The sequence below is a fragment of the Nyctibius grandis genome, chromosome 20 (assembly GCF_013368605.1).
Source record: "Nyctibius grandis isolate bNycGra1 chromosome 20, bNycGra1.pri, whole genome shotgun sequence".
Taxonomy (NCBI): domain Eukaryota; kingdom Metazoa; phylum Chordata; class Aves; order Nyctibiiformes; family Nyctibiidae; genus Nyctibius; species Nyctibius grandis.
Window position 1 is genome coordinate 4,759,531 of NC_090677.1, and position 24,815 is coordinate 4,784,345.

General features: G+C 44.6%; 1 protein-coding gene across 2 annotated transcripts; it reads right to left on the reverse strand.

Moving 5' to 3' along the window:
* Positions 1-3,810: 3,810 nt before the first annotated feature.
* Positions 3,811-23,668, reverse strand: LOC137672488 (hexokinase HKDC1-like). Of its 2 annotated transcripts, XM_068416733.1 has the most exons (18): positions 23,606-23,668; positions 19,521-19,683; positions 16,854-17,002; positions 16,643-16,762; positions 15,757-15,852; positions 14,313-14,412; positions 13,499-13,682; positions 12,776-12,931; positions 11,773-12,006; positions 10,785-11,089; positions 10,328-10,476; positions 10,120-10,239; positions 8,330-8,425; positions 8,142-8,241; positions 6,992-7,175; positions 6,134-6,289; positions 5,150-5,383; positions 3,811-4,495 (listed from the first exon to the last, which is right to left on the reverse strand). In XM_068416733.1, exons 1-18 carry the CDS (start codon positions 23,666-23,668, stop codon positions 4,351-4,353), a joined length of 2,754 nt encoding a protein of 917 aa, XP_068272834.1. In that variant the 3' UTR covers positions 3,811-4,350. The 2 variants fall into 2 exon arrangements, with proteins under 2 accessions (XP_068272834.1, XP_068272835.1); XM_068416734.1 differs by lacking the exon at positions 15,757-15,852.
* Between the last annotated feature and the right edge of the window lie 1,147 nt (positions 23,669-24,815).

Genomic DNA, 24,815 nt, shown 5'->3' on the forward strand with positions numbered 1-24,815 from the left:
TTTTGGTGTTTGGTTGGGGTTTTTTCATAACCCCTCAGGAAAGATCAAGAGTGAAAGGACCTTCCTTTCACTCCTTCCTGCAAGTTCCTGCTAGCTGAGGTTCCCCAGTATTGGGTCTTCAACTCCTCCACAGCCTGGAGCCCTTTGTCCATTTTCCTGTAGCCAATTCCTCGTGCCAGTGGCAATGGTTTTCTGGAGGAACCCGTGTTTACCAGGTTTCTTACCAATTCTGTTCCCTCTTCACAGCACGCAGCTTTTTCTATCTCTAGAGGTGCCTAGGCTGCACGAGGGCCTCGGACACAGAGTGCAGACGAAGCATAAGGCTGGGTAGGGAATGGGCTGGCATCTGGAAGATGTTAAAAAGCACGCAAGATCAAAATTATTTTGGCATTCCCCTCTCAGACAGACATGACCCATCATGTTTACAGCACCTTCAGTGTGCACCTGCAACGTGATAGGATCAATGAGAGAGGGGAAAACGTTAATTAAACTTTTAGTGGTTTTATATCTTGCTTTACATCAGCTTTACAGAGTGGGATGAAGTGCTGGGACAAAGCAGACATCTCATTTCCCTTCCCACTCTCACCCCAAAAGGCCATCCACACTCTCGTACAGGAATAGGTCTTTTTTTATTATTATTATTTTTTAAATTTATATATATATATCACTTGACAAGCTACCCACTTGACAAGTCTGAGAAATGCTCTGGATAAGCCCTCAATGACAGTCCAAGGCCGTGGAAGCCCTTTGTAGAGAAACTGTAAGTTTACCTATAGCTGGACAACTTTCACTGAGTCTCCCTCACTCCCTGCCTCCCTCCCTCTCCACCTACTGCTACAGTGACGTTGTATCTGAGACCCTCAAACAAAATTTCACCAAACACAAAGAAAAAAAAAAAAATCACAACACTACTTTCATTTTGGTATTACCTACATTTCGGCCTCAAACTCCTTTACACTAATCTGCTAATCCTATATAATATTGACTTCCCAAGAAGGGAGATTATGCTAATCAGGATTTTTGAAGGATTTACACATGATCCTATATTTACTTTTGAACTTTGTCAGGGTGACAAAGGGAATATGTTACTACCCAGCTGCAATTTTCTCTGGATCACAAGTCAAGCAACAGTGCTGTCCAAATTTATAGCCACCAAAATGTCTCTCTAGCAGGCAAACCAACATCTTTAGGATCATCTCTTCCCCACAGATGAAAGGGTAACTGCAACCAGCTACTGGGAGTTCCCAAGAAGCACAAACCTTAGTACCTCCACCCAGTAATACTCTTATCACACCTGTGATTTAAAGATCTTTCAACTTTCCAAGTCAAGTGTATGAGATTGATCTGAAAAAGGATGTTCATGTCTTCAAGAAGCATCAAAGCAAAATCAGTAAACTCAAGAAGTACTAAGCATATTGATTGGAGGGAAGACCCACAAAATGCACAGAAATGAAGCATCACAAAGCTATCCAAAAACCAGCAGAAAAGCACATCTAAGATATGAAACCGGAAGAATCTCATTTTATTTTAAATTGACTAACAACTTCATGTGATCAATTGTACTACGTATTTTTCAGCATATGGTATGCTGTGTTACACGTAATGGAAGGCCTCTACTTTTATTTTAAGCGAGGGCTTTAAACTGAATCACCACATACGATGTGCAGAGGAGGGTTTTGATTCAGCAGCTTAAAATCTATAGAAGGGAGATAGTAAGTTTGCAACAGTCCTTGAGTTTCCACATGTCGACATAATCAGGAACATGATGCTGCATCATTACCCAGATGGAGAACGTTCTGTTTTAGAGTCAGCCGAAAGCATCAGTGTGTTTACGGGATCCCTGGGAAACTACAAGTGAAGTTTGTACCCCTGGTAAAATCCCTCAGTAGCCAATCCTTCCTTTCTCCAGGGCTGCCCAGCGAATCTTTGCTCATTCCCCTTTCAGAAAGCAGCAGCGTTCCCAGCTTGGATGCCACCTCCCTGCCCACCAGACGCACATCAGATCCGCGTGGGAGCTGCCTGGCTTCAGAGCAAGCCAGCAGCCTGCAGAAAAGGCAAGAGCATGCGTGTCCTGGGCCTTAGGGACCTCAACAAGAGCCATAGGTCGCCGAGCACTTTCAGGTTCATGTGATCAGATTCCACGACACCCACAGACTCACTGGAAAAAAACTGCAGATGTAAAAAAATATTATTGTGTGGGCCTAATCTACTGCAGAAAAGGAATAACTGCAGCTGAGGTGCAAACCGACTCTGTGCGAATATTTCATTTCCAAAACAAAAAGACTAAAAAGAAAAATCAAAGCAATAGAGCATTCCTTTCTAAATTTAAAGCAAGGATCCATGGAAGGGGTTTACCTCGTTTTGTTACTGATTTGCATTCCAATTGTGCTGAACAGACTTTAGAATAAAAGTGGAAAAGATCCTCTGCACCATACTCACGTGGCCATCCTGGGGCAAGTCCTCATCACCTCATTCCAGCTATACAGGGAGATACTTCCTCCACAGATGCACTTTTGCAGATTAGCACAATCCACTCCCCCAAAAAGGACCCAAAAGTACATAGTGTAAGATTTCAGAGCGCCGAGGGGAGAAATAGCCAGTGCAGAAGAGCTATCCTAGGCTATTTCTAGGCCCCGGATAACCCCAAGCCCTCATGTTTTTTTTTCTTCTATACCCTGCCCCTCCAAATTTAGCCTGTTCATCACAAGGAAAAAAAATCCGTTCCAAATAACTCTGCCTCCACTACATAGCAAGCTTTGATTTCTGTAGTTCTGTGGATTCTGAAATATAAAGAAAAAGTAAAATATTAAGTTTCTTAACAAAAGGAGGAAAACATTAAACGTAATATGAGTTCACAACTTGTCTCTTCCCAACTCAAATTTTGAATTTGCCATTGCTAAATTTAAACCTGTCAGCCTTGTTACACATAATTATATAAACCCAACTGCTTATCCCCCTCCACGCTAGTTACTTTTGACCTAACTAGGCTTAAAGCACATTTCTTGGCCCCACTTTCTGCTGCGAGCCTGAAAGGAAGCAAATACCCAAGAAGAGAGGATTAAAGGAGATACAAGAATACTTGAGAACAGAGAATAGTAGGCTACAGGTTTGCTGCTTCTCTGTACCATATTTGGTTTGGTTTATTCTGAGATGGGTCAATCAGGTGAGGGACATTTGGTCACGGGCCCTAACCACAAGCCACCTTCTGAACAACTGCAGTGCTGCTGAGTACTGTTACAGACAGGCTTAAAGGAAGCTCCCACTTGCCTGCATGTTCTTCCCACAACTCAGAAGAGGCACTACACAGAGAAGCAAAGGCTCACAGCACCACAGGTTTATTTACAACAGACTGCAGACAAGCAGAGCAGCGGGCAAGAGAAAATGAAAAACAAAGATAAACTCCTTTCCACAGAATGGAAACTATCCTCGCATGAACAGACAAGGAGATAACTGAGGGAAAACAAAGAGGAGCATTTCAGAAATTCAGGTGGTTGTTTTTTTCTCTCTACAAAGCTATTGTGGCAGCCCAAAAACGAACAGATTTGATACTCTCTACATAGCTTTCACATAGACATAGCAAACCCTGTAGCTACTTCTACATCCTCTCTTCCCCCAGAATCAAAATAATTAGTCACAGTCAGAATCCATCCAGCATTGGTTTAGGTTTATGTGCACTCAGATGCACTAATATATTTTGACACAAACTGATACTTTGTGGAATCATATTTTTTTCCTTTACATTCATTTATTAAACATGCCTCCCGTACTCAGGGAAGTATTACATTACAGTACACTTGCAACCAATGTAATGGAGGGAGTAGTAGGGAGCATCACTGACCAAAGTCCATTAATTTATTTTGCCTGCAGATTTATTGTAAAACCTGTGAAGCATTGAACAAATATGTCCACTAGATAGGTGCAACACCAGGATCTCAATATTCCTTGAGCCAGGCCAAGCCAAAAGTAAAACACACACAAATCCTAAGAAACTGGTCATAAACTCAGTTGTGGTGCAGTAGCTTAATTAAACCATTGTAAAAAGACACATCTGGGGTTGATTTTTTGTTTGTTTCTTTTGTTTTCACTCTCCCATGTGCATTATAGATGCATTGCAGGAAGTACAGAACTGAGTAGATTGTGGTGTGCAAAGACATAATGTTGGTAGGGAGCAGAAACACCCGATCCAAGTTATCAAAGGAAAAAATCCACAATCCTGATTGGTCAAAAACCAGCTGCTCCCTGAAAACAGGTACCTGTGTACTGGTGTCTGGCAAAGCTATCTTGAATCACCGCTCAGCAAACCTCTAGTGCACACGCCTGGCAGTGCTGAAATGACTTGACCTCTCATTTTTACTTCTGTCCAACATTATGCAATCTTTTTGCTACTGCAGTAATGAGGGCAGCTCCCTTCCCACTTCCATCTTCAGAGAGCATGAAAGTCACATCACACCGAGGTGCCAGCTCCTTCACCGTTTCCCGCAGGACCCTAGAAAAACTAAAAGTAAAGGGAGAGAAGAACAGAACGTTTTAGCAGCCTCTTCTGGTCTGAGAACTTTGTATTTATCTATTAGCAAGGAACCATAACCTCAACCAACATCTTCCACTAGTTCTCCACAACATCCCTTTCTGTTTGTTTTTCCTCCTATTCATGAAAGATACACTTTTCTGTACATGATCAGATTTTAATTTCTATTTCTCCACTTCAATTTTGTTCAGCGTGATGCCAGACACCCCCCCTTGCCTTTAGAGATCATGGAGTAGGCTCTCTTCTTCCAACTCAAAAGCCAATGCATTTACTTCCAGGCCTTGCTCACAAAATAATGACCCAACTCCAAAAACTCAACACAGCTTTCTATCTGGGACACTCAGATATTACAGAAATCCCCCAAAACACTGGAAAATATATATTACAAGAGTAAGTTTGCTCAACATCCCAGAGAAAGGAGCCTCCCAGCGGTAAGTGGACTTGACTTGGCAATTTTCTATCTTTTGGCTAGGCAAGAGAAATGACAGGATGCAGGGAAACATGTTATATCTTCATCCCCTCTCTCATTTTTTATCATCTCGGCAGAAAGCTGGTACAGCTCGGTACATTTTCACAGTGGAAATGAGCAAGCATAGGAAAGGGAAGTAGTACCAAGATACTCACTGTGGATGGAGCTTGTACAAAGTCCCGTCTACTCCAACGGTGATTTGCAAGTGCTCCACACCTTGGTTTTCCCTCTTCTTCTCTACAACAGCTGCCAGTCCTGCCCCACAGAGCTGGGCGGCCCTTTTTGAAACAGCTCCACACACCTCTTTGACAATGATGCTGTCTTCGCACGTGCTGTCCAGGCCGAGCTGCTGCAGAATGCGCCGGACTTGGAGGAGGGCGAGCCTGTCACTGGGCAGAGGGAAACACAGGCAGTAGCAAGGCATTAGGGGAGGCTTCAGCAGGCAGGTAAACGGAAGTGTTACAGCTGAGACTCTGCCATGGTTCAAAGGAAATGGGACCACTTCAACTCAAACACTCTCCAATTGTTTTAAGGCAGATTCCAGTCTTAATTCAGGTTGAAAACTTGCTCCTGGCTGCCCTTTGCTATGCTTGTGCCTTCTGGAAATACAGTCTAACAGTAGTTATTCACCTAACTCCCAAAGCCATGAGGAAGCTGAGCCAGATCAGTCACCTGACTGCATTATTTTTGTCTCAAGACAGACACACTACCTTCCAAGGTTTTCAACAGTAGAAAGGGTTTCAAATAGCCTGGAAAACCATTGCAATCATGCACAGATATGTAGGTAAGTACATATTCATGGGCTATTCATAAATCACTGACATTTTATTTTTTAAATAAGTATGAAGTCCTACAAGAAACACTCCAAGTATAATCATGCTTGATGGTTAAGGCATCCAAGATAACACAGCTGTGTAGACAGGAAATGATAATTCATATAATTACAGAATAATTCTGGAACTCCCCCAGTTCCTTGTTTTTGGTCTTTATTTTGGGGCTGGGGGGCAGGAGGAGTGCAAAGAAGAAAACTTATTAATTGACTTCTCGAAGGAAAGAGCTCCACACACTTGCAGAAGATTATTTTCTAAAGGTCCCAGAAGACCTTAAGGATTTAAACCGTGTAAAACCAGCAACTTTACCTCTCAATCTGAGACAGGAATTTTGTTTCAAATATGCCTCTTTTCCTGAGTGATTCCGAAATCTGTCCTCTGAACAGCAGTCCTTGTTTGGTTAAGTCGATCAAAATCTGCCTTACTATTTCACCTAGGTACATTCCACTGGTCATTTTTTCATACCTGTTATGTTATAAAAGAAAAAATGTGCTTTTAAAGAGATGGTATATTGGCTCTGTTTAACATGAGTGGTATGTACATGTCCTATCAACTCTTGAAAAAGCAGTAAACGGTTGCAGAACGATAGCCATTGAACCCTATCTCTCAACCATCAAAAATCTGTTGTAGCAACTTCAAGCACAAACATTAACTACAAATTATTTAATTATGTTAAAACGTAACAGAATTAGAGGAAAAAAACTTGCAATATTAAACAGAAGATAGTGTTAAAGCCAGAGTCCAGACTGAAGCGAAACATTTCCCTGTCCCTCCCATGCATTCACCAGTGAGTCATATGTAATCAATGCTGTCTTTACCAAACGAAGAACGGTCAAGTTCAGTTCATCCTCTTGCATATGTTGTATTTTACCTTTTAAAAAGCACTCCAAGAGGAGGAACACAGCAAGGCCTATGCTTTCCAGGGAAATCTTAAAAGCTGCACTGTTTGGTAACTGCCCTAAGGTGAAAACAGTGCTGTGGTAACAGAAACAATGTACGTCTTTGTTTTTTGTCTGGATGTCTGCATTACTTACCCTGCAACAAATGAAATGTACTATTAACATTTCCTTTCTGATTATTCATTCACTCAGCACATTTTAAAAAGCAGCCAGTGTGTCTCAAAGACTGACTTAGTCAGGCTCCTAGCATCAGGACCATCATATTTACCTCTGTTTCCCTGGGTTTAGTGAGCCTTCGTCTACTTCTTTATCATATTTTGTTCTGATGTTGTCAATGCAGCCGTTGTCACCAAATCCTCCCCATTCTGTATTAATGCACATTTTCCCTTCATTCCCTTCCACTATTTCTATGTTTTTCATGTCCTCCATGTAGCATACATTGCTGCCTGTTCCTAGGAGGAAAGAAATAAGAAGGCTTCAGCCAGAAAAGTAAAGTAGCAGCTGAAACACGTGGAAGATGATTGCAGTGCTCATCTTAAAAGCTCTCTTCTCCATATCCCAAATTTCAAAGATCTCTCCCTATCTTCCAGAAGCAAGCACTAGACAGTAATGCTAAGCACTCTGTAATTTATAACAGCAGAATGTTACCAAGTAAAATGAGTCCTGCACAGAAAACCCCCAGCATAGAGGAATGAAGACTCTGTGTTACAGGTCAGAAACAGCTCTGGCAGCCATTGGCAAGCACTGATCACCCATTGCTGCCAGTCTGGTAGTAATGCACCACAAATCATCTTGCATGACAGCATGCTCCCAAAAGCAAACCCTGCCAAGGGCCTAGCAGCCAGTCAAGCAGCCCCCAAGTCTGAAATGATTTGGTGAACGGGGCCACTTGCAACATGGGTTACATTAACTAATATAAGCACCAGTTCTCCAAACGAAATGAGATAGCTGGTGCACTTCGCCAGCCAGAAAAGTCTATTTGCCAACTGGGACTCCAGACCTTACATGCTTAGATGTATTCCTAGCTGAAAACTTGGAGGGATCTACTGGGGGAATCATCTAGAAAGCTCAAAAAGAATTCATTCAAATTTTAAAAAATATTTTCTTGTTCCAAGGCCTATGACCTGGCTACACAGCAAATATCAATACACTTGCCAAAATGAGGATTCGTGCTATGTCTACTGTTCCCATATTCTTTTACCAGGCACTCATTTGTTAGGCACCACCAGAGACATGATCAAAAGTCCAACAGATTCAGGATCCTATCTCTTACAGGTGCTATTACATTCTCTTTTGAATACCATACAAATCTGCCAAGAACTCCAAGTGACTAGTAACTATATAACAAACCCAAAATAGGGTGTGAAGCCTAGCACCTGCATATATGCTTTCTTCTTGTATCTTCAATATCACTGTACCTGCGATAAGGCCAATCTCACAGTTTGGATCCTCATATCCGCATGTCATCATTGTCCCAACAGTGTCATTCACCACTGCTACAATGTCCAAGTCAAACTCCTAAAACACAAGTGACAATCAGTAGTGGGGTCTCGGAGAAAGGAGTGTGCATTAAACACACCAAAAAGAGCAGAAAAGAATAGCTCACGTTTCTTCTCCTGATGGCCTCTCTCAGCATATCAACAACATCTTCCCCCTCACAGTCTGTTGCCTTGAAACCTTTTGTCCATCCCACAAGTGTTCCCTGAAACAGAAGAGGAAGAAAACCTTAAGTGAAGACAGAGAGAAAACTGGAAGTTCCAAGCATGTCTTTTCTTCTCTCCACCCGCCTCCTCCCGCCTGGTTTTTTAAAATAATGTATTTCCCTGGACAGGTTACTGTAACTAGTGCAGAGTGTGTGCACGTGCATCTTTGTTACTCAGCTGCTGATGGTAGTGACTCCAGATTTACTCAGCAAGACACTGCCAACTCAGTGCCTTCTAACACTCTTTTCTCATTTGGAAAACCTCATCTCACCTTCTTCTGTGCACATAGCCATTGCGTTATCTGGGTGCAAAAGACTGTAAAAAATGCTTTTGCTGTAAATAATTAAACATTAATGAACATCTACTGTTAATTTTTGGCTTGTTTACTGCAGGACACTTGGTATGATCCTACTACTCCAGGCAACACTGATTTGTTTCTTTTTGGAGAGCAACCTGGCCTGACAGAAGTAGTTTTCCAGGTTATATGGAGTAATTAGCCTTCCACTTGGTAACTGGCTCTGGGCTGTCTGTCCAAGTAAGAAAAAAAAAAAAAAAGAGGACAACTGGGAAAAAAGCTGCTCTTAAAAAACCCTCAAGTTCTAGCAACAGTAAGACACCAAACACACATGACGACATAATATGGGACCCTGATATAGATGTGTCTCACTCAGTTTACCACCACTGCTGTGGAATTTGTTTCCTCAGCATTTGTCGAGACCTAAATAATATGCTGTAGGCTTTGAAGGCGTATTGAGTGTTCTCCCCACAAATAGCCACGTCCTATTGCTATACTCTCAACTGTGATCTGAAAATTGAGACTAGCTTCTACACTTAGAAGCTATTGTGAAAACCACCAGGACATAAAAACATTCAATAAAATAGCAGTCTCTCATTTCTCCAATGTGCTACATATTTGACTAGAATTAAACAGCACAACCTCCCCCGTCCCTCTTTGGAAAAGCATCAAAATAATTGAGAATTATTTATTCCTGAATTTGATTGTTTTATTCTAATTTTTTTCTTACATCAGGCCTGGAAAGATGAAGAGATGATATCTGTCAATAAGCTGTATATGTCAAATTAACAAATCTGACAGGTCCAACCCTTCCAAGCTGAACCAGCAAGCTCAGCTCTGCCCACTGACACTCAACAAAAAGAAAGTAATGTAGTGTAGAAGTTATACAGTTGGAGCTGTGCAGCACAGTTAGGAAAACACCCTGGGATTGTAGCTGAGCAAGTAGCAGGAGGCATCTTATCTCTTGCCATTGAAGAGTTAAGGCAGCTTAAGAGATTCCTGTAGTCATTTCAATATCATAAAGTCTTAATCTTTATAGAATAAAAGCAAGTAACATCCATCTCTTATCAGATACAAGAGGTGAAAGTTCTACCTCCCATATGCATCTAGGATGATAACTATCTCATGATACACAACTAATTTGCACAGAAGAGTAACACAATCCCCGTAAAACAGGTGAAATATTCTCTCCAAAGAATAATTTGTACGCATGTATATATATTTTAATATCTCTCTCTCTCTTTTCAACCTTGTAAAGTCCTACTTGGAAGAAAACATTTAGAAGAACAGCTTTTTGCTTGCCATCTCCAAACCAACAAATCACCCTCACCCAAAATGATGTCATTTACCAAGCAGATGCACAGCTGCCATCTGACCCATCTGTGTTGCAGTTCTTACCTTGTCAATGCTGGCTTGCCTGCATGGGAAGGAGAAGGTGAAGCCCAGAGGCAGTCGAGCACCTTTAATTCCCATATACTCCAGAAACTCTGCTATGCACTGGACAATATGGTCAAAGAGCTGGAAGGACAGAAAACACATATAAATCTCACAGTAATCCCATGCAACGGGCCTTGGCTGGATCAGTTAAACACTCATTAGAGGTTACCTCTTCCCCCGTCCCTTGCATGATCTCCAAAGGAATGGCAAAGATTTTGTTATACATTTGCACCGATCTTCTTCTCCCACTTCTGATTTTGACCAGCAGAACCCTGAAATTTGTCCCACCGAGATCAAGGGCAAGGAATTTTCCTTTCTCTGTAAGAGAAGAAAAGTATTTCCTTTTGGTGCTTCTTGTAGCGTGTTTGCCAGTCAGAATGGCATACTCTGCCACACATCCCCAAGAAACTTCGTCTGGGCCAATGACAGCACACTGCTCCCTATGGCATTTATCCCATTAGTCTGCTAGGATGGGGCTGAAGGGCCAGCCAGAGAACATCGCAGGAAGCACCAGTTTGCCAACATAAATCACACTGGCATTTACCAGAATAATTGGCATATTCACCCCAGAAAACAGACAAGCAACTTTCCTGCACCACCTCTGGGTGATCACGAAATGACTTCACCTGTTCCATCTGGTGTCCCACAGACATATGTGGGTAACATCTTCACTGTGGCACTGCCTTGTGTCTCCCGCTTTAGCCCGTATTCCAGCTCGGTCCTCATTTTGTTCTTCACTTCTCTGAGGGTCTCCAGGGACAGTAGAAATGGCGCAAGAGTGGCATCGATTTTCTTGCGCTGAGCGGCCAGCCTGTATGCCACCGCTGTGACCATGGCAGCCCCCTTCCCACTGCCACTCACAGAGAGGAGGAACCGAACGTCACAGTTTGGGACCAGCCTTCTCACTACCTTGTGCAGACGTTTGGCATATCTACAGGAACAAACAGCTTCTTTAGACTCTCACAGGCATTTCATGCATGTTTTACTTCACACACACTTCCACTACATGTGCACATCCAACAGCACAAGTGCTGAAGCACAGCCAGACAAGCACAAGGTTAGAAACTGGTATAGGAGACGGGTACAAAGCTCCTGATTTCTGACTGTTCTGCAGAACCTGTACATCTATGGAACGTGAAGATACCTCTAAACATGTGCCAGTGCCAAGGGAGAGAGAGACACTGGAGAAAAGCCAGGCAACAGTGGGGAGTCACAATCACAAACAGAGGGTGAGAGTCTCCATCCAGTTTGGGAAAGTTTCCAGTTTGGGAAAGCATAGGTTCAAAAATGAAAAAAAAAGAAAAAAAAAAAAGAAAATAAAAAACCCACAATGAACTGCAAGTGCGCTTGAGGCCCAGGAGGCACTTGAGGAATCAATTGCTCTTCCCCAGACCCCATTATCCTATGTGTCATGTGGTTCTCACCCCAACTTCTAAAGCTCCTGAGGCAACCTTGCAATAACTAACCCAGTCTGATCCTCCACACTCCATCAGATCTCACCCCAACCCTGCAGTAAAACCAACAGTTCTCTGAAAAGCCACACATACGCAGATGGAGACTTTCTGCAACAGCCACACGTGGCCACCAGTTACCAGATCTTCTTTAGTTACTTACTGGGGGTGGGTTTTATAGAGTCCTCCATCAATCCCAACAGTGGTTCGCATCCTTAACAGTTTTTTATTCTCCCTCAGCCGGGTCAGTATGGCTGCTAAGGCGGCAGCACAGAGGTTGGCCGAGCGGAAGGAAACGATGGTGCAGACGTGCTGAACAGCGATGCAGTCCTCTTCAGAGGGAAACAGGTTCAGCTCTGTAAGGATCTCTTTTGTGTTGCTCAGACCTTCCTTATATCTACCCCAACACAAAAGAATACATCACCTAATGCAAGGATATTAAGGCAGCACATAAATCAATATCTGCATATTGGTTCAAAAAGAAATGAGAGGAAATCAGGACACAACCTCTCAGGCAGCGTCATAATTGGTTCCCATAAACCAGTAATGTCTTTCCTGCACTATTCCCAAAAGTACCCAGAGAAGAGACCAGACTTTTAAGAGGCTGCTTCCTGGGGTTCGGTTTTTGATGAGACATACCAATTAGCTGGCCAAGAAGAGAACGGGATAAAATATTTAGTCCATAGGAGAGCACAGTAATAGAGGTACAGCTTCACTCAATACAACAAAGAAAATTATTCCTGGAGTAACAACAAGGACCAGGATTCCTCTTCAAAGCGCCACAGTCTGTCATTTTTCCATGTAGCCATCCATTAGGTGATCCAGAGTCTGTGCTACATCTCCATAACCCCAGTATTCCCACATCACAGAAGCTGAAAACTGCAACAATCATCCCATGTGCTCAGGTCTCCAAAGAGGTTATTTAAACAACCTGCATCTGTGATGGTTAATAATACATTCGCTACTGTGGTAGTCTGCTAAAACTTGATCTTCCACCAATTCCCACTTACAGAAAGATCAACTTTTCTCCTAGGCAAAAGCAAAATCAAGTTGAACAGTTCAGGTTTGTTCCCAGTACTCACAGATTATAATTACACGTTAATTATCATTGCTGTGCTTGTGAAAGACTAACAGCCACTCTCAAACAGCATATTGCAGGTTCTTACTTTTCCATTGCAGACACATGCTTCATTTCGATCTTGCCCTTAGTAAGCAGAGCTGTTGACACTTTCCCATTGAAGAGCAGACCTTCCTTTGTCATTTTTAGGAGAATGAGTCTTACAAGTTCCCCCAAATACAGGCTGCTGATCATCTTCTCAAACCTGGAATGGGGCACAGGAAGGATTACAGGTGTTCACCAGCTTGCCAGAGCCATGAAAAGTTCAGAGTATCTTATGTTCTTATGCAGGCTGATCACATTTAAGCATGTACAAAAGGGGGTTGGGAGCTAAGTTGTAGATGGGATGCCATCCTGAGGTCCTGGGACCCAACAACAGTCCCTCAGGTCAACTGAGTGATTAAAAAGAATATTCAAAAGACTTGTGAGCAGCTCAGCAAGCAGAAGCAGTTTGATGAACCAGGCTTTAAATATGCCCTTCGTTTACCTTCCTCCTCCTTCTTTATCCCTCCACAGCATCACAACAGAGCAACCATCTATCTTTAATGACACATTAGCAACTGCAGCAGCAACTCTTTGGCCTGTGAGGCAGGGAGGTGTGAAAGGTACCCACCCTTCCCAGAAGGGAAAGGTCAGGATAGGACAGGACCAGGATCAAGTCAACTCAGGTTCACTGAACTCGATTCCTGTTCCAAGGGGGTTTCTGGCATACGCTGGAAACGTGCTCACAGAACTCAGATTGCCAAGGCAAATCAGCCAGGGAATCACTTACAATTGTTTTCCAGGATTGAGAGATCCCAGATCGAGCTCCCGATCAAATTCTGTGCGGAGGTCGTCCAAAGCACTGTCATCTCCAAAGGCACCCCACTCTGTGTTAATGCACATCCTCCCTTCATCACCTTCCACCAGGTCAATGTGCCTCATGTCCTCCATGTAGCACGCGTTGGTGCCAGTCCCTGTGTGTGTTGGAGCCAATGCGGATAAATTACATTGTTGTCCTAAGTTTGCTTTTTGTTTAAGTCTACATGTTTGGGAATAAGTCAATATATTGTCTTTGGAACAAAATACAAATACATAACCCTATGGTACAGGATGCTAATATCAAGCCACCTGCACTTGTTAAATAATCATTTCACAGTGAAAGTATGAGAAATTAGTCTAAGGCTTGACTTGTTTAAAAACATTTTTTCTTTTTCAAATATACTTCTGTGTGCCTTAAAAGAGCCACCAGAGAGCATGAAGTGGAGACACTGTGGAAAGCGCAGCTGATCCTAACTACCAGACGTGAGAGGAATTCAGCTTTCTCTGGACAGACGGATAGTAATTTTCTATAGAGTCAGCAGGAAAGTTTAGTATGCTGGTCACAACTGAACCCAGACAAAATGGGGACTGTGGTATTTGATGGCAATGTGATCAGCATAAAAACAGCTGCTTTACAGAAGGCAGCCAGGCTTGAAAATCTGACCATTGTTTTTTCCATTTTCTTCCTGCTCTTTCCTGTATTAGGACATTCCCTTCTACTCCAGATTTGTTAGGATTAAACAAATGAAGGGAAAAATACCTACTTAGTGAACAGAAAAAATTACCAATTATGAGTCCAACTTCACAGCGCTGATCATCATATCCACAAGTCATCATGGTTCCCACAGTGTCATTGACCAGTGCCAAAACATCAACGTCTATGTCCTAATAGCATAAAGGTGGGTGATTAACAGAAAAAAAAGCCTAGAAAGCCTCCTGTGTGTTAAAGCAAGAGCATGCAGACATACTCCCCAGGTCACACGTTGAAGGCCTGGTTCAGGAAAGCTCTTCAGTTGAAAGACACACCACTTCCTTTTATAACACTATCCCCACAACCCTGTAAAGTAACAAACACCCCGGAATTCGTAAGTGCTTGGCCAGCCAGGATCTTTGCTTGCAGGATTTGTTTTTCCCAATCCAACCATTTGCCAGAAAAGCAACGTCTTACTGGTTTGAATTTTGTGATATACCAGCACCCATGTATCTGTCCTTAGGGGCTGCATGATAGGATAATGTCCTATGCCCTGAGCAGATTCCACCAAATGGGACAGAAAATATGCATACATAAATGCAGCTACTCAACGCAAGGCCGTGCACCAACACCACACTCAAGTGAAAAGCCCTTCCATCAAAGCTGTGCAGTTTTCCTTTCACACTGAGGTAACTTGATAAAAGTAAAATCAAAGTTATGAAAGGATTCTTGTAACTCAGATGCCAACACTAGCAGGGGGCCAGACTTCACCCAGGAAGTCTCAGGTCTTTTGCTCCTGCTAACTACAGCAAGATTGACACAAAGAAAGAAGTGAACCAAAATCAAGGTTGGGTTTTTACCACGTGAGAAAACAGAAGAATTTCCTCTTTACTACAAAGATGTCAAGATATGGAAAGATGCTTTCTATTTCTTAGATGATGTTACCAGTAGCACCAAACATGAACAACAAGGCTTTCCAAAATATTAAAACATAATGTTATTCAAACACATACACCAGTTCAAGGGCAGATTTAATCATGTCTTACAGCTGACCTTAAACACTACCACCAATCACTCCATCCCGCAGGCTGAGGTGGACGGACAAGCCCTGGTAGGAGGTGTGCCACTTTGAGATGAGAGCTTCCTCCCTGCTTCATTCCACAAGCCAGGCGACCAAACACAGTGTGTATCCACATCTTACCAAATAGGTTCACACCAGACTCCCTTTAGCTCAGACAGACAGTGGGGCCATACTGGTCCACTGGCCATACTGACTAGCTCTGTTTATCAGTGTGCAGTTGCCATCACTGTCAGACTGACCTGGGGCAGCCCGAGTTACAGCTGCATGTCCCCTTCCATGGCTGCAGCTCTGAGGGAGACACAGATCTACTACATATACAGCCATGTTGGACATTTGTTACTGGCTGTCCTTGAAGGATGTCTGACAACTCCCAAAACAACCCACACACCAAGAGCTGATCTCCCAGGAGGACAATCTGGGGCCACTCAAGTTCACCTCCTGCAGGTACAAAACTTGCCTTATGTTTCTGGAGGGCCTTGCGCAGAGAGCTGACCACGTCTGTGTCCTGAACTCCTCGGACCTTGAAGTGTTTCGTCCAGGCAAGAAGAACCCCCTGCAAAGAAACAGTCCAGTGACCCAACAGCTCCAACTTTAGCATACAAACCTGCCACAAAGATAGCCAAGACCAAAGTCTGTGCCCACTATGTTTCTCCACACATTAAAATGTGGGCCACAGTAAGTCACAGCAGAACATCCCACCTTGGGGTGCCTGTCAGTACAAACACAACTAAACAGGTACAGTAACAAAGTCCCAGTCCTGCAAATGCATCTCCCTGTGCTTTGTTTAAAGCACGTGTGGCTTTACTGATGCTCATCACAAACTAATAGCATTAAGCACAAAGCATTTGCAGGTCTGGGACCCAAAGCACAGATCCCTAGAAATAAAAGAGAGGCTAGAATACAAGGCCACAAAATAATTGCAACCAGCCCTTCATTTCCCCATGCGGCCTCTCAAACAGCTCAGCTACAGGTCTTTCCTATTTAGAATCAACTGTGAGAAAGAAATTGAATGAGTGATTAAAAAAGAAACATGCTTCAGGTCAAAAAAGTATGTATTTTACTGTCTAACAGTCTTCATACAAGGGCATATGCTTACTATGGAGTCAAGTACTGATTAAGTAAAAGAATAGCTTTAGCTTAAAGATCATGTTGCCTTGAGATCAGAAATGAGTGTTTGAATGCAGTCAAGTCTAGTTAAATGCTAGTGGTCATCCACACCTTCTTCAGAGCGCTATGTAAACAAAGGCCCACAGAAAGGCCACAGGGTAACACTGCCATGCAATAGCTTCTCCAGGTTCTGCAAGGAGCTAGGCTTGCCAATAATATTTCTTTTTGCATCTTACCTCTTCCAGTTTGGTCTGTTTGCATGGAAAAGAAAATGTGAAGCCAAGAGGTAACTTCTTATGCTTCAGGTTTTTGGTCTCAATGAAGTCTAACAGACAGTCAGCAACATAATCAAAGAGCTGCATGAGAAAGGAGAGGACAGAGTCAGGCTGCGTCCGGCAGGCACGCACTCAAGCATAGCACCACCACAGAAGACCATGTGTGCCCTACCTCGGCTCCGTTCCCCTGTATGACATCCTTGGGTGTGGGGTAAAACTTGCTCTCCAGCTGGCTGCTCTGCTTCCCATCATCAAACACCTTCACCTGGTGGGCACGAAACTGGGAACCACCCAGGTCAACAGCAAGGAAGTCACCCTTCTCTGCAACACAAGTGGGCAACCGTCACCGGTGATGGCTGAGAAGCACGGCCCAGATGCCATGCTGAAGGCCACAGCCCAGGGCCCCTGCCTCACCGCGGCCACAGGCTCTTCTGCTCCATCATGGCAGGTCCTTATCCTATGGGCCTGGAAGCATCACCAGGGAGGCTGAGAGCTGGCACCCCTAAGCAAGGGTATCAGAGCCCTCCTGTTAGCTTGCTGTGCAGCAGCTAATTTCATTTTTATTTAGCCAGTCTAGTTTTGCCCACTCTGCTCCTTCAGCAGCGTGTTTGCAAGCTGCAGAGGGATAAGCTTTTCAGCAAGAGAGGACCAAAGCAACTGCGAAGCCAATCAGAGCACACAGGGGCTGCAAAACCGTACACCTGAAATGTGGGGAAATGGGAGTTTGAGAGCATTACCTACGTCCAGTAAGGCATGCAGGATTTGCAGACTCAATGATCTTAAAGGTCCTTTCCAATCAAAACAATTCTGATTCTATGTTAAGACTTGGCCCTACCACAGAAGCCAACTTCCAAGCGGGGCAAGATTAATTTGCCACACAGTCAACCAACACAAGCATTTCCAAATGCCTTTAGGTGTTTCTGCAAAAGTACCATTCTGTTTCTCAGTCAACAGCACTCTTAGCTCAAACATGTTCTTCTCTAGCAGGACACTTCAGATGGAAGGACACTTTGGCCTCGCTGCTACAATAAAGCAATTATCTATTCATCCCACGCACAGCAGAAGGCCCTTCCCCACAGTGGCATGTGCGTAGCCTTGCGTGATCTTTGTTCCACAGTCCAAACACCTGATTAAATTTATCAAACCTGTCCCTGAAAGGGAAGGAATCAGGAAATGCTACCTGGAAGACCATGGTCAGATATCACAAAGGAGAGGAGGCAAACTGGGTTACTCAGTAAACTGTCACATTAGTCAGACCATTAATCCCTAAATGATTAAAAACTGATGATGCTCCATATGGGTCATTTCAGGGAACAACACTGAGGGCACGGAAAAATCTGAAAGTTTGTTACCATTGCAAATGGGAAAATCCAGCCAAGTTTGAGGTGTTTAAACCTGCTGGAAGTTTTGTCTGGGAGCGAAATAACCAATAAGGATTTTGCAAGAGAGCAAAAATAGAAAAATCAATGTGACACTTAAAATAGGCAGTGTGTTAGTAAGACAGAGCCCAGCTTGACTCTGCAGCATGTCCTTGGCACAGTGGAAAGGTCACACGGGCCAGGAAAGCATTGTCCAAAGTTGACCTTGAGGAACATGACATCTTGCAACAGTGATGACACTACAGGCAATTTTCCAAGTCTCCTGACCTCAGGGTCATGTAAGACCTCAGAACCAGTGATGGTCACTGAGATAGCAAAGGTTAAGCTAATATTGCTTTTTTTTTGGATGAAGGTAGCAGCAAAAGGAAGAGTGCCCAGTTGCCGCCAAGGAGTTTGAGGGGACTGTGTATAAGTTCTCTCAGACATCCCTCATTTCAAGGGTCTAGCCTCCAAATGTTCCCTCTATGCCATGAAAGCCATTATTTCTCATTTAATTGTAGGAAAATTACCTTCAGAGGGAATAAAGTCATGTGGAAATGAGGTACAAAGCAAACATTTCTCAAGTTTTCTGCACAAACAGCTGTTATACACCAAGTCCTGACCTAGGCCAGACACAGAGTACTGCACAAATTCAGAGACCTGGTTAAACCTGGAAAAAAACATCATTTTCTGTCAGCCTGTGCTGCTGGGAGCCAGGTGAGCCAGGAGAGTTATTTCGGATGTGCACACTTCTCCAAAGAAGACAGGCTTTTATACCTCACGTCCTCCCAGAGGACACCATTGCTCTTTCTCCCTCTCTGTTTAAGCCTCAGGGGCAACTGGCAAGAAGGATCCAGCTCCAGCAGCAGAGCAGGCTGTTTCCTGGTAGACCCCATCCAGAAGCAGATTTTCCCAAGGCAGAAGGCAAGCAAGGGCAGGAGGGGATCACTTTTTAGGGCAACAGAGAAAGCAGTGCAGAGTCTGATGTCAGAAGCCAGGAGGGGATCACAGCTCCCAGAACACAACATTGCTGTCACTTTGCAGCATCCTGCCTTCCCTGTAGCTCCACCAACACCACAGCACAGCATTGCCGACATCCCCACACCTGCAGCACACTGCACTGCAGGGTCTGGGCTGTAGAGGCTGCCCTTGCCGTGTCCAGCCACAGCTCCTGCAGCGAGGCCTGCACTAGGTACAGCCACATTTGCAGATGAAAGAGGCTGTTTTCTGAGCACTTACTAGCTCCTTTCCTCAAACAAGCAGCACTAGGTCAAAATCCAACTGGTGAAGGGAAAAAACCCTCTGCCAGCACTCCCCCAAGCTGTTGTCTCCTCAATACACACCTGCTTTCTCAACATGAGATAGGCAGTAACGCGAAGCCACTGGCTGCCCCGTGTCTTTGCCGTGCTGTCCTTGAGTCCTGGCAGCAACCCATCATCTTCCTAAACCAGCACCGCTGTGATGGAGCAGGGGGAACTCACCTGAGCCATCGGGAAGCGAGCGCACAAACGACGGCAACATTTTTACTGTTGCCGTGGGGTTCGTGTCTCTCCCCAGGCCCTTCACCATCTCGGCCTGGAAGCGAGCCATCACGTCCAGCAAGACATCGTCGGAGAGACGCATGTGATAGAGGTACCTGTCGACCTGGAAAGATGAAAGGCGTTACTCGGGAGGCACGCAGGCTCCTCAGTGCTCAGCAGCTGGCCGGGATGAGCACTGCTTTCACACTACAGAAGGACTGTCCCATGTGTACTTGGAAGGCTTCCTGCACGCAGAGAAAATGCAGGAACTTCCAAGCCACTTGTGCTAGTTTTCTAGCCATGCATGAAGGATCTGAGAAGCCTGACTCCAGTTCCAGCAATACCCCTGCATATTGCTGGACAAGAATTACTTTGCTCATTCCCACCCACTCGATGAGCATGAGGCTAAACAGACCCTAAGGAGACACAAGAATTAGTTCCACGTATGTAACAGATTGAAGGTGCGCATACCACCTACGCAAATCCCACACCTCTGGTTCTACAAGTTCATTTCATTTTTGACCTCAGCACCTAAACTCCCGTGATGGTCAGTGCAAGCAAGCTCCAGAACATCATCAGAACACTTACTCGTATAAAAATTTTGTTTTGAAAATGATTAATGCAGCTTTGGTGAATGACTGTCAAAAAGTTAGCCATCTTTTCTGATGGCTCAGTAACTTGCCTACATACACAAGCCCATGAGACTTGCCTGAGACCCTGACAAGCTGTTTTTACACCATCCTCTCCTCCTACACATGTCAGGAACTAGAACTGCAAAGCATCTCAACCTGGTGAGAATTTGACCTCTCTGAGTCAGGTCCAGAAAATGCCATCAGTACCCAAGCGTGTCAGCCACAACTTGAAATCATCTATTCAGCTACTGCTTGACTCCACAGACAATTAACTTTGTTGGCAGGCCAGGCTGGAGCTCAAAGCCTTTTTCTCACTCCAGCTCTGCCCTCCATTCTCTTGTGATTCTAGGATTACATCTAAAACACATTTTTGGGTGCAATTACCAGCCTTTCTTAAGGATGTTACATAACTATAATAGCATCCATCAAAATAAAAGCCAGTTGAATTTAAAGGGAATCAAAAGCATCTATGAAGTAGCAGACATTCATCCAGATAAACTAGCAGAGAAGCTAATCAGTGTTTCTGTACAGCTTCATCAAGGCAAAACTTAAGGTTTTCTTCTTCAGGACCACACGCTGCTTTGACTGACATTTACCTGCAGGGCTGGATACGGGGCTGCAAGGAAGGTGGCCTAGAAACTACACAGCTGGGTACAACAAAGGATTAATGCAGCAAAATAAGAATCTGTCAACATCCAAATGCTTTTGCACCATGCCAGACTTTGGTGCTGTATGAACAAACATGATGCAGGCATGACAATTCTGTGCTCCAAACAGCTGGATGTCCCCTGGAAGGTAACCTGTGTTGACATCCCACTTCCCATGACACAAGACTCGGGGCCAGAGGCAGTGGGCAGGGGAGAGAGGTGGGACAGCTTCCAGCGCTTCACTAGTACAGACACTCAGCTCTTCCACCATGGGCTACATTATTACGCTGCTTTATCTGTTCGGAGCATCTCGTCAGTCCCACTTACATAGGGAGGTCTGGAGAGGCGGGAGAACATGCACAAAACAAGTCCCACCAGCAACAAGGCAGGATTTAAAAGGTAGCATTTTTTAAATAGAGGAGAAGACAGGGTGTAGATAAGTTAGCCTCTTCTACAGTTTGGACTGGACACCTATATCAATGAGGCACAAACTAATTACCTGTTCACAGCCCCATTTTAAACTGATGGTCAGCAACGACCCACCTGCAAGAGCCAGGACTGTAAAATAATGCCAACACTTACCTAAGAGCAAAACATACCCACAGAGAGAGAGTGTCTTAAACTACAAGATGCAATTGGCAAGAAGCAGCAGCTGCCTTTGGATACAGCTGTGCCTTGAAAAGGTCATTATTTAGATTTGTCTTTGTAGCCCTTGTTTGCACAAGCACTTCATTTCCTCCAAGCCTTTTTTGAGGCCCCATCACTGTGTAGGATCCATCACCTCAGCCCAAGCACCAGCACTGCTTTTTTGGGCATGCCAAAAAAAAGGAAAATACAATGACTGGAGACATGCAGCACTCACTCACTCCCACACAGACCCCAATAACCTTGTGACAGAAGCCCCTGTGGAAAACAACCTGAACAGTAATAATAATGACCATGTCTGCAGAGAACACGCACGAGCTCCCTGCTCCCCACAGAAATTGCATTCCCCACCCTGTTTACCTACAGCCACAGGAGCAGACGGTCCTCCCTAAGCAACTAGATAAGGCAGAGCCCAGGAACGCCTGCTGACTCCCTCGCCTGATTTACACCCAGAGCAAGGGCCCGCTCACATACCATTTGCTTGTAAACACAGGAATGGTCAGGCTGTGCAACACCAAACTCTGTCTCGCTGCCTCCCTCCCACCGCACAAGGACAGTCCTTGTTTTTAAGTGACTTGCCTCAATTATGGAAACAACACTGTTTTCATGGCAGGGAGGCTCTTGTTTGTGCCACCAGAGAGCAAATAAGCCTGGGGAAGGGGAGTTGGGAAGGCATTCCTTCATTCTAATTAGGGAGAAACCAACTCTGCTCCATACAGTCTGGGCTTTTTAAAAGAGAACTCTGAAGAGCATGTGGTTTCTTGCCTTCAGGCAGGGCTACTTTGCATCTAGCAGAAAGATTTAATTTTTTAAATAGCTTTGTCACAATCCCTCTGCCCCCTTCTCTCTACTGTCCTCACTTCAGGGAAGTCCTCCTTCAACTACGCTCTGGATGTTTCTCTGAAGAGCCCACTCCACACAAGCCCTGCTCCATAAGGTCTCCCCCTTTCTTAGTAAAAAGTAAGAATAAATAGCACGGTCTAGGTGGGAGGTCTTAGATGAGATTCTCACACAAGGAAAGGGCATTGGGGCCCTCTTCTGATCCTATTAAACCCTGGAGATAGAAGGACTATGACTGAGAGTCAGAGACTGTTGAGATATCAGAACATCTCTTGGAACGCTTCTCTTCAAGGCAGAATTAGCAGAAGAAGCCCCCCCTAAGAACAAGCCACTCCATGCTTAAGCAAGGGCACAGAGAAGACAAGCCAGTGTTGCTCGCTTTGCTGATGAGCTCAGCAGTGCAGGCGGATCTACCCGCGAAGACCTTGGATCTCCCGCACTGCCACGCGTCTGCAGACAGCCCCGCCTCCAGCTGGCTGGAAAACAAGACAGAGCCTGGCAGCAATGGCCACCAGAAAGCGCTCAATGGAGACGCCAGGAGAACAGAGGACCCGCAGGGGACGTGTCTAGAAACCAGAGGACCTCTGACCCAAGAAGCTTACAGGTCCCACGTGGTCTTATGATGGAGAGCCAAAAACCTGTTACAGCATGGCCATGAAAGCAGATTAAGGAAGAGCAACCATTAGGCAGCTCACTCCCAGTACTGACAGCTTCAGATCTGGGCCATCTTGAGCTTTTCTGACTGTAATTAAAGGTCACATCCATAAACACCAGAGTGATCAGCCAGGTTTGGACAACCAGAGGGGATGCACAGGCACTTCTCCCACACCAACACTAGTTGGAACTGTCTCTTGAGTCCCAGAAGACGTGGCCCAAAGACCCCAGGAGTTTTCCCTGCTACAATGTGAGTGACTCTGATTCCTACTCAGTTTTAGAAATCCCATCCTTGACGCTACACTCGCAAAGTGATTCAGCCAGAGGTCCCTTTCTGCCCTCTGGACTACACCACACCATGCCAGATAAAGTTTAGGCACCACTTTTCCTTACTGAAGATCATTTGCTCCATTTCTGGAAGAGAACTTGTAAGTGTGCAGGGAAAAGCACTAACCAGACCTCTTTTCACACTCATCAGATGGTTTAGGGTCCAAATACCTCTTACCCCACTTGGCTGTATGGCTTTAGTAGATAATGCCATTATCTAGTCTGCATTACGTACTGCAGACCCCACAGTATCTGAGTAACGCAGTTCTCAAAATAGGAATCAGCTAATGCTGCATCTTACCTTTTTTATTTGATCCTCTTTTAGCTTTGTGAAATGGAAAGCTAGCAAGTGGACGGCAAACATTTTCTTGAAGCGGATGGATGAGTCAGTAGTGACGGAGCTGCTGTGAGTAACTCCAAAGCGACAGGTCTTTATTCACGGAGCTGGAGCTAGAGAAACTTCAGCTGAGGCATTTCCCTCAGGGTGAGATAGTGGAGTTCCTGGGAAATTGAGTCTAGAAATAAATCCATCCAGTGTGATCGGTTCAATGATTAAACTTCTGTCTCTTTGTATCACCCCCCCACATCAACCCAAAGTCCCTCCCTCCCCAGCTACACACTTCATTGTGCCAGAGCAGGCACCTGGAGAGCTGCCAAGCTGAAGGGGAGAAAAATCGATGTTGTTACTGCCCCACTTGGGAATTGTTACCACTTCGCAATGTAGTTGCTACGCAGCCTGCCCTGCTTCGCCCCGCTTCGTTCCCGGGGGGGGGTTGACAAGGTCCCACCAGCACAGCGTGCAACAAAGTGCTGCAGGGAATCTGGAAAGTTACAATTTTAGGAGGTTTCTTCCCTCTGCTCAGCACTCCCACTTGCGAGACAAGCTCTTCTGCATGAATTAACTCGGCTCTGGTTCCACACAGTGCACCCTCATCTGCGGCTTTTTTCCAACTAAGCTTCAGCCGTGTAAAGGAGCGGAGAGACACACAGACCCCTGCCCCCAGCTAACATACCTCTTGTGCAATTTCCAGCAGAGAGGTTTTGTACAGATTATTCTCCTTTCGCCCCTCCTGAAGACAAAGTTTCAGACCAACGCAGATCCTCGGTATTGCAAAACCTAGGGAGGGGACAGATTTACCTGGCAGCCAGCAGTGTTGATACCGGACTGCCTCACTTCATAAATGCCTTTAGCTGGCAGCACAGAGTGCCTGCAGCAGGAGCGGCTTCCTTACACCATCAGAGCTGAATCTGACACAGCCTTTAACTATTACTCTCAAAAGTTCATTCTGAATACACAAGTGTTTCCAGGATTTTGACACTGTATCAAGTGATATGGACTATGAAAATATGATCCAAAGAGAACTGGGTGAATTGTTGATACAAAGGCGAGAAACAAACACAAACAGACAAAAAAGACATTCTCACAGGGTAGAGGCTCACAAACTACACCTACACTCGGTGTGTTTCCCCCCAGTTACTGTTCAGTATTTCAGCTGAAACTGAGCATATTT

Excerpts from the sequence above, each read along its gene's own strand:
- LOC137672488 (XM_068416733.1), bottom strand. The coding sequence starts at position 23,668 with ATGTTTGCCGTCCACTTGCTAGCTTTCCATTTCACAAAGCTAAAAGAG. Across the intron at positions 14,413-15,756 it reads AGGCCCTCCAGAAACATAAG|GACATAGACGTTGATGTTTT; the intron begins GCAAGTTTTGTA and ends TTATGCTATTAG. Across the intron at positions 10,240-10,327 it reads TGCAAGGGACGGGGGAAGAG|CTCTTTGACCATATTGTCCA; the intron begins GTAACCTCTAAT and ends CTGTCCTTCCAG.